This window comes from Borostomias antarcticus (assembly GCF_949987555.1).
Source record: "Borostomias antarcticus genome assembly, contig: scaffold_143, whole genome shotgun sequence".
Classification (NCBI taxonomy): Eukaryota; Metazoa; Chordata; class Actinopteri; order Stomiiformes; family Stomiidae; genus Borostomias; species Borostomias antarcticus.
In genome coordinates this window covers 602-17,404 of record NW_028176034.1, presented here as the reverse complement: position 1 = coordinate 17,404, position 16,803 = coordinate 602, and the positions used below count along the sequence as shown (strand labels likewise).

General features: G+C 44.2%; 1 protein-coding gene across 1 annotated transcript; it reads right to left on the bottom strand.

The window, feature by feature from the left end:
- Positions 1–5,224: 5,224 nt before the first annotated feature.
- Positions 5,225–7,339, bottom strand: LOC311328919 (HLA class II histocompatibility antigen, DQ beta 1 chain-like). Its single transcript, XM_084462816.1, has 4 exons — positions 7,212–7,339; positions 6,308–6,589; positions 5,580–5,696; positions 5,225–5,280 (listed from the first exon to the last, which is right to left on the bottom strand). Exons 1-4 carry the CDS (start codon positions 7,291–7,293, stop codon positions 5,255–5,257), a joined length of 507 nt encoding a protein of 168 aa, XP_084318942.1. The 5' UTR covers positions 7,294–7,339; the 3' UTR covers positions 5,225–5,254.
- Between the last annotated feature and the right edge of the window lie 9,464 nt (positions 7,340–16,803).

Genomic DNA, 16,803 nt, shown 5'->3' with positions numbered 1-16,803 from the left:
AAACATTTGCCGGTAAGTTAACGTTAGCTAATGTCAAACGTTAGGGTAGCTAACGTTAACATTACTTCCACTGACAGCTAAATTAGCTAGCAGTAGGCTTCTACAGTATAGCACTAATGTTCAACCAGAAAACCAGACCCAAGTACCCATTCAGATTATTTTCACTCAATAGTGCCTGTCGGTGTTATGGTGCGTTCGTTTGTGGTCGGAGGTGGCAAGTCGCAAGTAGCAAAATACCAACCTCCGACCTGTGTGCATTCGAGCTATATACCATTATATCACAGTTACCTAGTTATATCTATATACCATTATATCACAGTTACCTAGTTATATCTATATACCATTATATCACAGTTACCTAGTTATATCTATATACCATTATATCACAGTTACCTAGTTATATCTAGTGCATTCGAGCAACTGGGGGCTGAGAAACATATCCGAATTTGCGACGAGGAAGTGCGAGTTCATGCGGTGTTTTATTTAATAATTCCTAGTAGCAAGTCGCAATTTGCCACCTCCCAGTTATAAACGAATGCACCATTATTCAAGAGCTATAACTAACTGCCTGGGAAAACTGGTCAGTGGGTGCTTTATCCATAATATATAAGCCTGTGTGTCCACTGGCAAGCTGTAGCCTATAGCTGAATAGCGCCAATCACAGCTGCAGAATGCATTAGAGCTGGAGTTTAGAGCTGGCTCCGACGTTTACACCTAACGTTAGCTACATTAGCAACGAGTGTCGTGTTTTGCAGACTGCAATTAACTAGCCAAGGCAAGATGACACGCACCCTAACCTCTTGATCAAGATGACACGCACCCTAACCTCTTAGATGACACGCACCCTAACCTCTTGGCATTAACACTTGCTCTAACTGGGCGGGCGCTGGGCAACTTCTGTTCTATGTTGTCAGCTCTAGAACACAGAAAAAGAATAAATAATGTAGGATTTCTGGTGAAATACACAGTACATTTTATATCTGGTGAAATACACAGTACATTTTATTTAAAGTAATCCAAAAGTAACTGAAAGTAATCCCTTACTTTACTTTTAAATTGTGGTAATCGGATTACGTTACTGACTACAATTTTTCACAAGTAACTTGTAACTGTAAGGGATTACTTTTTAAAAGTAACCTTCCCAACCCTGTGTATACTGTAGCTAGATAGCTAACTTGGTTGTCTCTCGAAGTTCTTTCTAAAATACCCCGCCCTGAATTGAGCCAATCAGCAACGAACTGCTGGAATATGGGGGTATAACGTCACTATTATGTGCTCGGCGCGTGTTCGTGCGCTTGCTCGTGCGTCCTCGTGCGCGTGCGAGAAATGACGTATACGCAATTTTCGGGGACCACCTTCTCAAATTTGCTCTAGAGCGCATACTAGTGGTCAAAAACGACATCGCGTACCTTTAAGATAGGTCTTGTCGCCTGGACACATCAGTTCCAATGCTTCCAATGCTAATCACACTGATTATTCCTATAACGTTAGCTATTTTGCTGCAATTGGTTCAACTTCTGTTTCTGGACAAGGTAAGGGATAAAAATATTGGAGTGAAAGGATGAACATGTGGAGGTTTGGGGTATAGTCCCATAAAGTCATCCCCACTGGGGCCTTGAACCCTGGTCTCCTGGTTGGGAGTCCAATGCTCTGACCACTACTCTACGGAGATCGGCGGGTTGGTTTTGGTGTCCTTCCAGTCCCTAGTGTGGGTTGGGACAGGATCTGCCCTATAAGGCAAGGGGTAAAGGTTGGAGTGAAAGGATGAACATGTGGAGGTTTGGGGTATAGTCCCATGAAGTCATCCCCACTGGGGCCTTGAACCCTCGTCTACTGGGTGGGAGTCCTATGCTCTCACCACTACTCTACTTGTGCAGTGGAGATCGGCAGGTTGATTTTGGTGTCCTTCTTTATTTTGGTGTGCTGGGACTACTGCCTCTTGTGGTGACAACAGAGAAATGCAGGTCAACATTGATCGGAGGGAGGGAGGGAGGGAGGGAGTGATAACCGGACAAACGCTATTCTAGGTGCGCTGGCTTACATCCATGCACAAAAAAACACTGCCTCTTGTCTAGGTGCGCTGGCTTACAGCCATAATTGTCTAAATAACACATAGAGCATTTATCAATAACAATTATAGCCTACTTCCCGCTCCAGATCAATGAGTTCGCTAGTTTAAGCTGGAAGTGTGCATGAGTAATACTAAAAGGACAGGAAATAGCAGGTTAGGGAATATATGTTCCGCCTATGAACACGCCTTCTGGCGGCTGTGTGGATTACCTCAGTTTTCGAAAACTATACTGTTACGTCTCCTCTCAGGCTGTTATGTTTAGGGGTATAGAGGGAGAGGGGCAAACGCAACAAGCAGTGCCTGCGTGTGGCCAAGTATGGGTAATGTAAGGCAGAGACTATGGAAGCAGTGGCAAAAACAAACAACACAACTAATATCCAAAAAGGTAGACGGACGACCAAGTAACAATGACCTTGTTTGGTTTATTGTGGTACAAAAAGGTGATACGGTAAGAGACGGTTAACGAGACAACATTAAACAATGAAAACATGAGGACAAGCTCTCCTCAGGACAAGCTAAGGGGAGGGGCGGTACAGGTGCCAAAATAACAAAGTACCTAAACCCGTTCCTATTCTAATCCCTTGAACACTACACTAATCACTTACTTACCTAGATGTACAAACCATCGTCCTCACTATCCATCCCTAAACTATCCCTCCTAGACTAAGCCCACTAAAATACAAAAGGTAGCACCTGACCAAAGAAGCTTACCTGGTGTATTTAGACATCGAGTTACCTACGTGTGAGAATGTAAACCCATGGGCCGCTAGCCTACCTCCCTAACCCTCCCCTGGAACTAACTATGGGGGGACCGGAACAACAGGACAGACAGAAACCCATAACAAAAAGGGGCTACAAAGACAGAACAGAACGTGAGGTAATAACATGAATCGAGGAGTACAAAACAGAACAGACAGCCTACCTAACAAAAATCAAATGCCACTACCTAAACATACAGGGGAGACAAAGGTTTAAATAAACAGCAGAACACCCTGATTGGACAACAGTAAAGTGACACAATGAGATGATTGGCTGACAGGACGAGACGATTAGCTGGCGGCACGTGGAACAGGGATGATTGCCAGCACAGCTAACGATGACGGACAGGACAGACGACCAATGGGGAACAGGAGCCTAGAACTCAAGGAGAGCAAGAAAGAGAGAACAAAAGCACGAAACGGACAAAAATATTGGACTGTAGGCCTAACTAAAGTGGAACGTAACATATACACTGTAAGAAATTAGCTTTGCTAATTAGCTTAATTGGCTTGTCTTGCGCAATAAATCACAGAAACCAAACATAATTGTGACTTGACTAACAGTGCACAAATTTCTATGAATATGTTTCTTATATCAGGTAGTAAATTAATTTTGGTCCTGACATGTGGTCCAAACTTTTGCGGGCATCACACTACTAATAGTAATATTGAGGTCAAAAGTGGCACAATGTTATCACAAAGTCCTCTTGTAGTGACAAGACACAACGAGTAGTGACATGTTCTTTATTAGTCACATTCTACATCAAACAGGTAAGATGTTCTTCTGTTAGCTCCTACAGTAGATTGTGCACACGCTAAGCAAGAGGTAAAAGAATTATAAGAGAAAGACATTTTGTATCAATCATTAAGCTAATGTTATAGTCCAATAACAGAACCTGAAACCACCACCACGTTTAAACAGACACCAACCGTACTGTAATAGCCTAGTTCATTTAAACAGACACCAACCGTACTGTAATAGCCTAGTTCATTTAAACAGACACCAACCGTACTGTAATAGCCTAGTTCATTTAAACAGACACCAGCCGTAGACTACTGTAATAGTTAATTTAAACAGACACCAACCGTACTGTTCATTTAAACAGACACCAACCGTACTGTTCATTTAAACAGACTACAACCGTACTGTAATAGCCTAGTTCATTTAAACAGACTACAACCGTACTGTAATAGCCTAGTCAATTTAAACAGACACCAACTGAAGTGTAATAGTTCATCTAAACAGAGCTCTGCGTACTGTAATAGTTGACTGGCTCTAACATTAGACACAAGGCAAGCTTTAGCTGATAACACTGCTGTATCTCACAAACAAATGAAAACAAAGAATACAACTGAGTTATTCTCCTGAACAGTAGTTTACTCCCCTCTGAATGCCAACATTAGATTATCATTATCATACATTTACCAACACTTGACTGTATGTTAATCATTAGTTAATATATGGTGAAAAAAAGCAATACTTTAGTGCAACAAGGACTCTCATACTGGAGTATATGTTAGGTTTGAAGACCTGTCCTGAAGTTGAAGCAGTCCTGAAGCTCCCAAGTACAGTGGATTCTCATGTAGATTATTGACTTAAGGTGAATATACTGTAACATTACAATAATGCATATGTGTTGGCAAAGGATGGATACAGTGTGATAAACCTTGGCCTGGTTATCCTCTAGCAGAGACAGGTTAAGACCTGTAGGAACCAAGTAAACAGGCCTTTGTACAGACCTCTAACCTGCCACAAAGAGTGTCTGAAGTTGTCAGTGATGTTTGGTGTCAGACTCAGGATGTCCTCCAGTCACTTGTCCTGCTAATGCTGTTTCTCCACAGACACCCAGTTTAGACTAGAAACCAGAGGGAAATGACTCCAACTCTCATACATGACTATTATTGATATGTGGATCTTATAACCCTGGTACAGTTGATTAATAACACCCAGGACAGTGCATTATTGATTAATAACACACAGGACAGTGCATTATTGATTAATAACACACAGGACAGTGCATTATTGATTAATAACACCCAGGACAGTGCATTATTGATTAATAACACCCAGGACAGTGCATTATTGATTCAGAACACACAGGACAATGCCTTATTTGCGTATTAAAGGGAATATTGTTGTTGCATATAGAGAGACAAACTCATAACACATATGTATGGCCTTCTTAAGACAGTATTGGTTAATATGGAGCAAAGATATTGTATTACGCTCAAGCATTTTAGCGTTATTTCATTTAAACTGAGATTTCTGGTTAGAAGGAAGCTCTAATATCAGGTCTAGTTCAGCAGTGGATTCAGAAACAGACCTGCAAACCTGAGAAGATAAAAGAAAACCGTTACAATGACCATCAGGCACAGTCAGTTGTAGTAGTTGGTGAAACTTTTCTGTGACAAGAGGAGTCTCACCTTAGCTAGCAGGCACCAGCATCCGCCCTGTGAAATAAACACAGAGAGGGTGAAGAGACAGAGGTGACACAATCACTATGTGATATTTCAACAAATAAATCAACATTGCTGCCACCATCCACTGAACACAGGAGCAGTATTCTTGAAAAATACATCTCTCAATGTATCAGTGAATCTTTCTTACATCATGATTATTTTACAGTGTGCTGCGTACATAACACACAGATGACTGTGAAGACTGGATGACTATGAAGACTGTACATGTTCTCTACACACAGATGACTATGAAGACTGTACATGTTCTCTACCCACAGCTGATGACTCACCATTGGATTTCTTCTTCTGGTAGTAGATGAGTCCAGCCAGTGCAAAGACCAGTCCCAGCACCAGCCCAGACGCCCCGATGGCGATCTTATTCCTCTCAGACTCAGGCAGGGACGGGTCTGTCAAGGAGAAATGACCCTTCTGTTAGCATGTGATGACACTGTAGCTGTCCTGTATGTAGCTTCTGACAGACCACCATCTATCATAGGCTAGCACACACAGTCACAGTCAGGGTCATTCAGGTACCCAGCCACAACACAGCACTCGTACCCTGCTCACCTGAACTCACCCCAGTACACCATGACAACACCCTAACAACAGCTGAGCAGTGAACTCACCCTAGTACACCATGACAACACCCTAACAACAGCTGGACAGTGAACTCACCCTAGTACACCATGACAACACCCTAACAACAGCTGAGCAGTGAACTCACCCTAGTACACCATGACAACACCCTAACAACAGCTGAGCAGTGAACTCACCCTAGTACACCATGACAACACCCTAACAACAGCTGAGCAGTGAACTCACCCTAGTACACCATGACAACACCCTAACAACAGCTGAACAGTGAACTCACCCTAGTACACCATGACAACACCCTAACAACAGCCGGACAATGAACTCACCCTAGTACACCATGACAACACCCTAACAACAGCTGGACAGTGAACTCACCCTAGTACACCATGACAACACCCTAACAACAGCTGGACAGTGAACTCACCCCAGTGCTTCACGAGGGGTCTGTCCAGGCTGGCGTGCTCCACCATGCAGGAGATCTTCTCCCCGGATCTGGGCGTGTACTCCAGTTGGGAGTGGAACTGGTAGTACCAGTCACCGTTGACCGACTCCTCAGTGGAGATCACGTCTGAGGTCACTTCCTGTCCATCCCTCTTCCAGGTCACTCTGATCTTTTTGGGGTAGAAGTCATAGGCGCTGCACACCAGCATGGCAGGGTGTCTGCCACTAGAGGGGGTCACTGAGAGAAGTTTGACAGAGGGCTCCACTGATAGTGGAGGAAAAACAGCAACACATTAGTTCATATAACACTATCATTCATATAATATTGATCAGGGTTCTGTTCTCTATTAATTAACTCTATTATTGGTCTTTATTATATATACTGTATTATTGGTCTTTATTATATATACTGTATTATTGGTCTTTATACTGTATTATTGGTCTTTATTATATATACTGTATTATTGGTCTTTATTATATATACTGTATTATTGGTCTTTAATATGTCTACTCTATTATTGATCTTTAATATGTCTACTCTATTATTGATCTTTAATATTTCTACTCTATTATTGATCTTTAATATGTCTACTCTATTATTGGTCTTTAATATAACTGTGTAGATTCATCATGTTTGTTTCTAGATCTCTCTTAGTCCCAGAGGTGACCAGTAATGCAGTCCACCAGTTCTGAATGGTGAAAAACAATATCATCCTCCCATCCCACAAGATGAAAACATCATCATTTAATCATCATCAGGTCTATGTTGCTTTATATCCACCAGACAGAAGCTTCATTACAGGTTTTGTAGTGAACAGATGAAAGAGGTGTCGTATCATCTGGTGAGTGAGAGATGTGATGTTGTTGTGGTGAGGAGGGCAGCTCACCTGTCTTCTCCAGTACGTGAGAGAGGTAGATCTCAGCGTTGGGCTTGCAGTAACGCTCCAGCTCCCCTCGCATAACAGCCATGTAAGCAGGATCATCATTCCAGATCTTAGCATTATACAGACCATGCTCAGTGTATCCCTCATACCTGCCCTTAGTGCTGTTGAACCTGACATACTCAATCTTATTATAAATTAAAGACTCTATGAACTCATGCGGTTGCTCTGTAGAGTATAAGCAGTGTTGCACCCTGTTGTGCTCATATCCATCTGAAATATTGAAGAATAAATAATGCATAATTAGTTTTCATCTGAATTCATTACACACTTTATTTTCTCATAATTCATGATAATCATGTCAAAGAACAATTCAGAAACATTCAATACAAATGTTATATGAAACAATATTCAACAATAAGATCACTGTCATTAGTTCATTGATGGAAAGCTAATTATACCTGGTAATACCATAGACTTTATACAGACTGTATTATACAGACTCACGGTGTGTAGTTTATGATAATGTAGCCTACCTGCTTTTTGCGTGGACAGAACCACAGCCATGCAAATGGAAAACACAGTTGACAAGGACATGTTCCTCCAGCGTTCAACTTCTCAACTAGATGAAAGAGAGCAGAGCACTCAGATAATAAACTGACTCTTAACCAATCAAACCAATCTCTGCTTCAGAAAAACACATGTCACATGTTGCTAGGCAGAGGTCAAACATTGTACGTTCATTAATACTGTATGGTCGGTCACTAACAGTTAATTATCAATCAGAACACAGTCATTTACATAAATACAGCATTGTTCTTAAATATTGACAAACGTTTAATTCAGTTTTACTTTGTATTGAGTTAGAGCGTTGTTTACTCATCATGTTTGTCTCTTCAGGCTGTCACACTCAGTTCTCCTAAATTCAGCCATGCCAACCATATTGACAGTGTTACAGCAACAGACAGACATATCTCTTTATAGTGCAGCACAAGGAATAGCACAGGTATCAACTGACCACTTAAAATTCAATTAACCAATTACATCCAAATCAACAATATCCTGAGTAGCCATTTTGGCCAGTCGTGCAAGGTTTCCTCAGCAAAACAAGGTCTGAGCTGATCCGTGCCATGCCTATGCCACAATGTGTATATCTGCTTATGGACCGTGTGCTTGGGATCAAATGAGATACCGGGAAAATGATTCATGTTTACAATATGGGAGGGACTGATGTCGAAGAGCAAGCTCTGGAAACATTTGCATCTGGAGAAGTGTTTCTGTCTGAAAACTACAAACCTGAGACATTATGATGGAAGACTATGATGTATTTCCACCAAAAATGTTGTATTTATCAAGCAAAGCATGTAATTGTTGTTGATGTCATTTCTTCACAGAGAGGAGAACTGAGAAGACTTGAATTATACACTGAACTGAACATTTCTTTTCTCTCTCTATTGTCATTTGTGTAGGACCCTTGGACCAATCAGATGAGTCATTTCCAGGCTCATCATCTGTATCTAGGTAGACGCTCACATGGCTGTTCAGGCTTGTAGTGTAAATGCACAGTGGATGAGAACTTAGCAGGTAACGCAGGGATAGAATACATAGAGTTGGGGTGTCAGAGGCCTCTCACATAAAGGTCTTTATGTAAAAAGAAGATAATGATCATCAGATTGATGGGGACTTGAAAGTGTACAGTACATAACATGAAGCCTATAATGCCATTAGGGAAGTGGCTGATTATATGCTTCAGTTATAGTAGAACTAGATGACTAATGGCTATCATGTACAAGTGAGAATGCATGACGGAATTATTCAATTAATTATTTTACCTTTTTACATCAATATGATAACTCAAGTACTGACAAAAGGCATAATTTAATCAATCTACCCCCTGAAAACAACAGCAAAGAAAGATTATGGCTACGTTCCTATCCACTTACATCAACTGTTGGGGTGAGAATCTCACTGATCCTGTTTCACAGAAACCAGGCTGTCCAGACAAACCAGTCTGGAGAAGTCCCTAAATATTGAAACCATAAAACTATGGAGCGACTTAAGACAGAAGAATATCTTCAGATTTTTTAGAGCAACAAAGTTTAGAGGAAGGCTTCTATCTATACAACAGCTATTCTGGAGGGTATGTGGGCGTATGGAAGCTGATCATGAACATGTATTCTGGAGCTACCAGAAGATATGTGTCTGCGTGCGTGTGTCAGTGTACAGTGTTACAGTATATAAGATATCATTTCCGTGTGTTTGGTTAGCTAGGACCTGTACTGAGGGCATCAAAGGTCAGCCTACACGTTACACAGAACACAATGATACACCCGTATCATTCAGTCAATCATAAATCAATCACATGATACCCCTGCCTCATTCAAAACAGTCAATCATTCAAACAGGTGGTGCAGTACCTAGTACTGTCGCCTCACAGCAGTCATTCAAACAATCAGTCATAAATCAATCAAATGATGTGGCTGTATCATTCAAACAATCAATCATAAATCAATCAAATGATGTGGCTGTATCATTCAAACGGTCAATCATAAATCAATCAAATGATACAGCAAGCAAACATCTTTATTTGACAATTGGAGAGTAGGACGCGCCTTCCCAGAAAAAATGACTTGTGGAGCTCAACCAAAAATCCTTAAAGGTGGGGTAGGTAGTTTGATGTCAACAAGGCCTCGGATTGGTAATCATTTTTTTTTAAAAACGCCCCTTCCTCCTGTCAATCATGATGTAATCCCTCCCTCCAAACATGACTGGTAGGTGTGACCAGATAGAGACCCTGATTGGTCAATACATTCGGGCGCGGTGCATTCTTTGAATCCAAAATACAGAGGCAGCGGTAAACACGGAGATCCAAGTTTATTCTCAGAGCACTTCTGTTACTGATAGCTGAAAGGATATTATGACAATCTTACCAAATAAAGCCAAAAGCAAACTACCTATCGCACCTTTAAGTCTTTTTCTCTGAATTATTTGATGAATTATGTCTAATGTTTCCCCCCCTGAAAACAACAATGACTGTGGCAAAGTACCTATCCTCTAACCTACAGGAAGTCTTTAAATTCTGACCATGTGTCCAACCTTCTTTATCAGCCAACCAGCTGTAGGCTAGTTATAGTTTATATTACAGTCATTTGTACAGTCAGTTTAAAACAGTCATCTGCATAACAACAGCCTTCAGGTGCAGGAAACTCTTCATCTGATGGTAATATGCGTACCTGGTCAAACACTACTGTACTTAGAAACCCAACCACCCCCTGAGTGAATGAATAACATTGAACATGTCCAGAAAGAGAGTTGAATTTAAATAAAAACAACTTGGCTGTATTTGTCTGTATCTCTTCAAAATGACTGATATTTAGATTTATAAATGTTCATTTCTCTATTCTTCAACCTGGACCATGGTGTGAGTTTCTGTACTGTGTGATGATATGACAGAGGTCTGTTCCATGTTCTGTGGTCTGTCCTGTTCCTCATCTCAGGGCCGGTCAGTGCTGCTACAGCAGGGTGTTTACCTCCAGCTTCCCCTCCACTGAAAGACATGAGGTCTGGAAAGTCCCACAACTCCACTTTCACTTCACTAATCTCTCATCAGCCAATGGCAGATTTTATGTGAGAGTTGTTCTTACCATGTCATCTGTTGCTAGGTGAGGTGATTCTGATCACAGGAGCAGAACAAGTGTGCACTGTGGCTGGGGCATAAGGGGTGGGCAGGAGGATATGTAGCACCTCCTATTGGGCTTAGGGGTCATTACAGCTTAAGTGCACCTCAATGCCCCTTAGTGTGTGTGTGTGTGTGTGTGTGTGTGTGTGTGTGTGTGTGTGTGTGTGTGTGTGCGTGCATGCGTGTGTGTGTGTGTGTGAGTGCCATGCAAGCCCTCATTAGTTGGTGTCAGTGTTGGAACTGAGGACTGGCGAATGGAAACAACATCATCATTGTTAAAGTAGATCCTTGATTGTTAAAGTAAATCCTTGATTGTTAAAGTAGATCCTTGATTGTTAAAGTAAATCCTTGATTGTTAAAGTAGATCCTTGATTGTTAAAGTAGATCCTTGATTGTTAAAGTAGATCCTTTGTTGTGTGAACTTGTGTAGGGGTCTGCAACCTGTGGCTTTGGAGCCGAATGTGACTCCCAGACCTGGGGGATGACTACCAGACCTGGGGGATGACTACCAGACCTGGGGGATGACTACCAGACCTGGGGGATGACTACCAGACCTGGGGGATGACTACCAGACCTGGGGGATGACTCCCAGACCTGGGGGATGACTACCAGACCTGGGGGATGACTCCCAGACCTGGGGGATGACTACCAGACCTGGGGGATGACTACCAGACCTGGGGGATGACTACCAGACCTGGGGGATGACTACCAGACCTGGGGGATGACTACCAGACCTGGGGGATGACTCCCAGACCTGGGGGATGACTACCAGACCTCGGTGATGACTCCCAGACCTGGGGGATGACTACCAGACCTGGGGGATGACTACCAGACCTGGGGGATGACTACCAGACCTGGGGGATGACTACCAGACCTGGGGGATGACTACCAGACCTGGGGGATGACTCCCAGACCTGGGGGATGACTCCCAGACCTCGGGGATGACTCCCAGCCCTGGGGGATGACTCCCAGACCTGGGGGATGACTCCCAGACCTCGGGGATGACTACCAGACCTGGGGGATGACTCCCAGACCTGGGGGATGACTCCCAGACCTCGGGGATGACTACCAGACCTGGGGGATGACTACCAGACCTGGGGGATGACTCCCAGACCTGGGGGATGACTCCCAGACCTCGGGGATGACTACCAGACCTGGGGGATGACTCCCAGACCTGGGGGATGACTCCCAGACCTGGGGGATGACTCCCAGACCTGGGGGATGACTACCAGACCTGGGGGATGACTCCCAGACCTCCCTCTCCCTTAATGGTCACCCCCATCCGGATGCATACCACCAGGCCTATAGAAAAATATCTACTGTAGTGTTACAGTAATACTGCCTTTATTATAAGGCTCAAATGTTTTGCGGCTCCAGTCAGATTTGTTATAAATTTTTTGCCCAAAAATTGCTCTTTTGATTGTAAAGGTTGCCGACCCCTGGTCTAGACCCTACCCTACCACCCTGATGAGAAGGATTAGATAGATAGGATAGATAGATAGATAGATAGATAGATAGATAGATAGATAGATAGATAGATAGATAGATAGATAGATAGATAGATAGATAGATAGATAGATAGATAGATAGATAGATAGATCGATAGGGGATAGATAGGGAACGGCATCTAGCCCCCTGCCTCCACTCAGAGTGGGCCGCGATCGGGAAGACGCTCGGAGGTAACTCAGCCCACTAAGACCGTCAAAGAGCGCCACAGGAGGACTGCTGTACATTATAGTCCCTGGCCTCCACGGGTCAGCGATTCGTGGAGTCCCAAGGAGATACAGCCTAGTGTCTTTGCCTCCATGGTGACCGGAGGGACCGCTGGATGGCCCTTCGGAGATGTTTCGGTCCACGATCACCACGGAGCGCCACAGAGACGAAGCTAGTGTAATTCCCCGGCTCCCACTAGCCGACGCATAGTGGAATACCAGAAGAATGCAGCAATACCCCCCAAAACAAACACACAGGCAGCTCCGAGTGGGAGCACTAGCTTCCACTTGATAATTTTAGGCGATAATTTAGATGAACATGCCGGCAGCTCCGAGGCCCGCATGTACACAAAGGGGTCGGCGGAGAGTGCTCTGACTAGGATGGGTAAGCCAATTGCAGCCTGTTAGAACCTGAATAGCCAGCAGGGGGAGCTCTTAACCAACAAACGTGCCGTTTCACCATGGATGTATTAATGAAGTTTATTAATAATAGTTAATTATAATTATTAGCCAATATTAATTCAAATTTCCTCTTCCTTCTTCCTGGTCCTCCTCCTATCAGGACCCAACACATCTCCACACGCTGCGGTTACTTCCTGGTCCTCCTCCTATCAGGACCCAACACATCTCCCCACGCTGCGGTTACTTCCTGGTCCTCCTCCTATCAGGACCCAACACATCTCCCCACGCTGCGGTTACTTCCTGGTCCTCCTCCTATCAGGACCCAACACATCTCCCCACGCTGCGGTTACTTCCTGGTCCTCCTCCTATCAGGACCCAACACATCTCCCCACGCTGCGGTTACTTCCTGGTCCTCCTCCTATCAGGACCCAACACATCTCCCAACGCTGCGGTTACTTCCTGGTCCTCCACTCGTCATCTGATAGCGGGGCGGCGTGGTCGCGCCAGTGACAAATTTGATTGGCTGATTTGATTGTTGTGGAGCTGGCCGATTGATGGGTAGTTACAGTGGGGTGTGTGCATATGTGTGTCTGTTTGCCTGTGTGTGTGTGTGTGTGTGTGTGTGTGTGTGTGTGTGTGTGTGTGTGTGTGTGTGTGTGTGTGTGTGTGAAGGCGTTAGGGTGGTTCCTAGATGGTTCTCCAGATAACAGCCATTCATGTCCAGAGAGCAGAACGACAAGAGGAAAGATGCAGGCACACCAGTGTGTGTGTGTGTGTGTGTGTGTGTGTGTGGATGTGTGTGTGTGTATGTGTATGTGTGCGTGGATGTGTGTGTGTGTGTGTATGTATGTGTGTGTGTGTGTGTGTGTGGATGTGTGTATGTGTGTGTGGATGTGTGTATGTGTGTGTGGATGTGTGTGTGTGTGTGTATGTGTGTGTGTGTGTGTGGATGTGGATGTGTGTGTGGATGTGTGGATGTGTGTGTGGATGTGTGTGTGTGCGTGTAGCTGGGGCCTTTATATCTACTATCTCATACACTAGACCCAGACTAAACCAGATGGAAAAATGCTCATGTTTGTACAGGTCTCTAGATACTGTCTCTCTATCACACACACACACACACACACACACACACACAAAGCGACAACGATGTCTGATTCTTCGCTGGTGGAGATCAAGGGAGGGGTGTTTTGGTTGATAGCGAGTGTACTGATGGCTGAGAGAAGTGTCTTTCTGGGATGATACTGTAGATCTTCAGGTTCCTTTGAAATCATGACTATTCATCTCTTTGAGGGACTCGGATACATTTCATGAACAAACAAAAGGAAAATGGCTCCTCAGAAGAGAAGTGTTCTCCTCAGAAGTGTTCTGCTCAGAAGTGTTCTCCTCAGAAGTGTTCTCCTCAGAAGTGTTCTGCTCAGAAGTGTTCTCCTCAGAAGTGTTCTCCTCAGAAGAGAAGTGTTCTCCTCAGAAGTGTTCTCCTCAGAAGAGAAGTGTTCTCCTCAGAAGTGTTCTCCTCAGAAGTGTTCTCCTCAAAAGAGAAGTGTTCTGCTCAGAAGTGTTCTCCTCAGAAGTGTTCTCCTCAGAAGTGTTCTCCTCAGAAGTGTTCTGCTCAGAAGAGAAGTGTTCTCCTCAGAAGTGTTCTCCTCAGAAGTGTTCTGCTCAGAAGTGTTCTGCTCAGAAGAGAAGTGTTCTGCTCAGAAGTATTCTCCTCAGAAGTGTTCTGCTCAGAGAAGTGTTCTCCTCAGAAGAGAAGTGTTCTCCTCAGAAGTGTTCTGCTCAGAAGTGTTCTCCTCAGAAGTGTTCTCCTCAGAAGTGTTCTCTCAGAAGAGAAGTGTTCTCCTCAGAAGTGTTCTCCTCAGAAGTGTTCTGCTCCGAAGTGTTCTCCTCAGAACTGTTCTCCTCAGAACTGTTCTCCTCAGAATTGAAGTGTTCTCCTCAGAAGTGTTCTCCTCAGAAGAGAAGTGTTCTCCTCAGAAGTGTTCTCCTCAGAAGTGTTCTGCTCAGAAGTGTTCTCCTCAGAAGTGTTCTCCTCAGAAGTGTTCTGCTCAGAAGTGTTCTCCTCAGAAGAGAAGCGTTCTCCTCAGAAGTGTTCTGCTCAGAAGTGTTCTCCTCAGAAGTGTTCTCCTCAGAAGTGTTCTCCTCAGAAGAGAAGTGTTCTCCTCAGAAGAGAAGTGTTCTCCTCAGAAGTGTTCTCCTCAGAAGTGTTCTCCTCAGAAGTGTTCTGCTCAGAAGTGTTCTCCTCAGAAGTGTTCTCCTCAGAAGAGAAGTGTTCTCCTCAGAAGTGTTCTCCTCAGAAGAGAGGTGTTCTGCTCAGAAGTGTTCTCCTCAGAAGTGTTCTCCTCAGAAGTGTTCTGCTCAGAAGAGAAGTGTTCTCCTCAGAAGTGTTCTGCTCAGAAGTGTTCTGCTCAGAAGAGAAGTGTTCTCCTCAGAAGTGTCCTCCTCAGAAGTGTTCTGCTCAGAAGTGTTCTGCTCAGAAGAGAAGTGTTCTGCTCAGAAGTATTCTCCTCAGAAGTGTTACATTACATTACATTACAGTCATTTAGCAGACGCTTTTATCCAAAGCGACTAACAATAATTGCATTTAACGTAGGAAGAGCCAATGTACTACTACTTGCCAGAACTCACAAGTGCATCTTCTTTCTAAAACAAACAAGTGACTAAGAGCATAGTCTAGTGCTGAAGGCAAAGTGCAAGAATCACAATCTAAAGTACAGTGCAATATAATATAAAAAGTGCTTAGGTGGGAGGATTGTTGTAGTACTTCTTGAAGAGATGAGTTTTGAGCCTGCGACGAAAGATGGGCAGCGACTCTGCTGTCCTGACATCAGTGGGCAGCTCATTCCACCACTGCGGGGCCAGGACAGAGAAGAGCCGTGACCGTGTCGATCGACCGCAGGTGCCTCGGAGTGACGGGGCAACCAGTCGCCCTGAGGTAGCAGAGCGTAGTGGTCGGGAGGGGATGTAGGGTTTGACCATGGCCTGGAGGTAGGAGGGGGCTGTTCCTTTCATTGCCCTGTAGGTTAGCGCCAGAGTTTTAAACTGGATGCGAGCCGCTACAGGGAGCCAGTGTAGGGAACGGAGGAGGGAAGTTGTGTGGAAGAATTTGGGGTGGTTGAACACCAGGCGAGCAGCAGCTTTCTGGACAAGTTCCAGAGGTTTACTGGTTGACGCCGGTGCCCCCGCGAGGAGGGAGTTGCAGTAGTCCAGGCGGGAGATGACCAGGGCCTGGATGAGTACCTGCGCCGTTTCATTAGTGAGGAAAGGGCGAATCCTCCTGATGTTGTAGAGCATGAATCTCTAATCTTCTGTTCTGCTCAGAAGTGTTCTCCTCAGAAGTGTTCTCCTCAGAAGTGTTCTCCTCAGAAGAGAAGTGTTCTCCTCAGAAGTGTTCTGCTCAGAAGTGTTCTGCTCAGAAGAGAAGTGTTCTCCTCAGAAGTGTTCTGCTCAGAAGTGTTCTCCTCAGAAGTGTTCTGCTCAGAAGTGTTCTCCTCAGAAGTGTTCTCCTCAGAAGAGAAGTGTTCTCCTCAGAAGTGTTCTCCTCAGAAGTGTTCTGCTCAGAAGTGTTCTCCTCAGAAGTGTTCTCCTCAGAAGAGAAGTGTTCTCCTCAGAAGTGTTCTCCTCAGAAGTGTTCTGCTCAGAAGAGAAGTGTTCTCCTCAGAAGTGTTCTCCTCAGAAGAGAAGTGTTCTCCTCAGAAGTGTTCTGCTCAGAAGTGTTCTCCTCAGAAGTGTTCTCCTCAGAAGTGTTCTGCTCAGAAGTGTTCTCCTCAGAAGTGTTCTCCTCAGAAGAGAAGTGTTCTCCTCA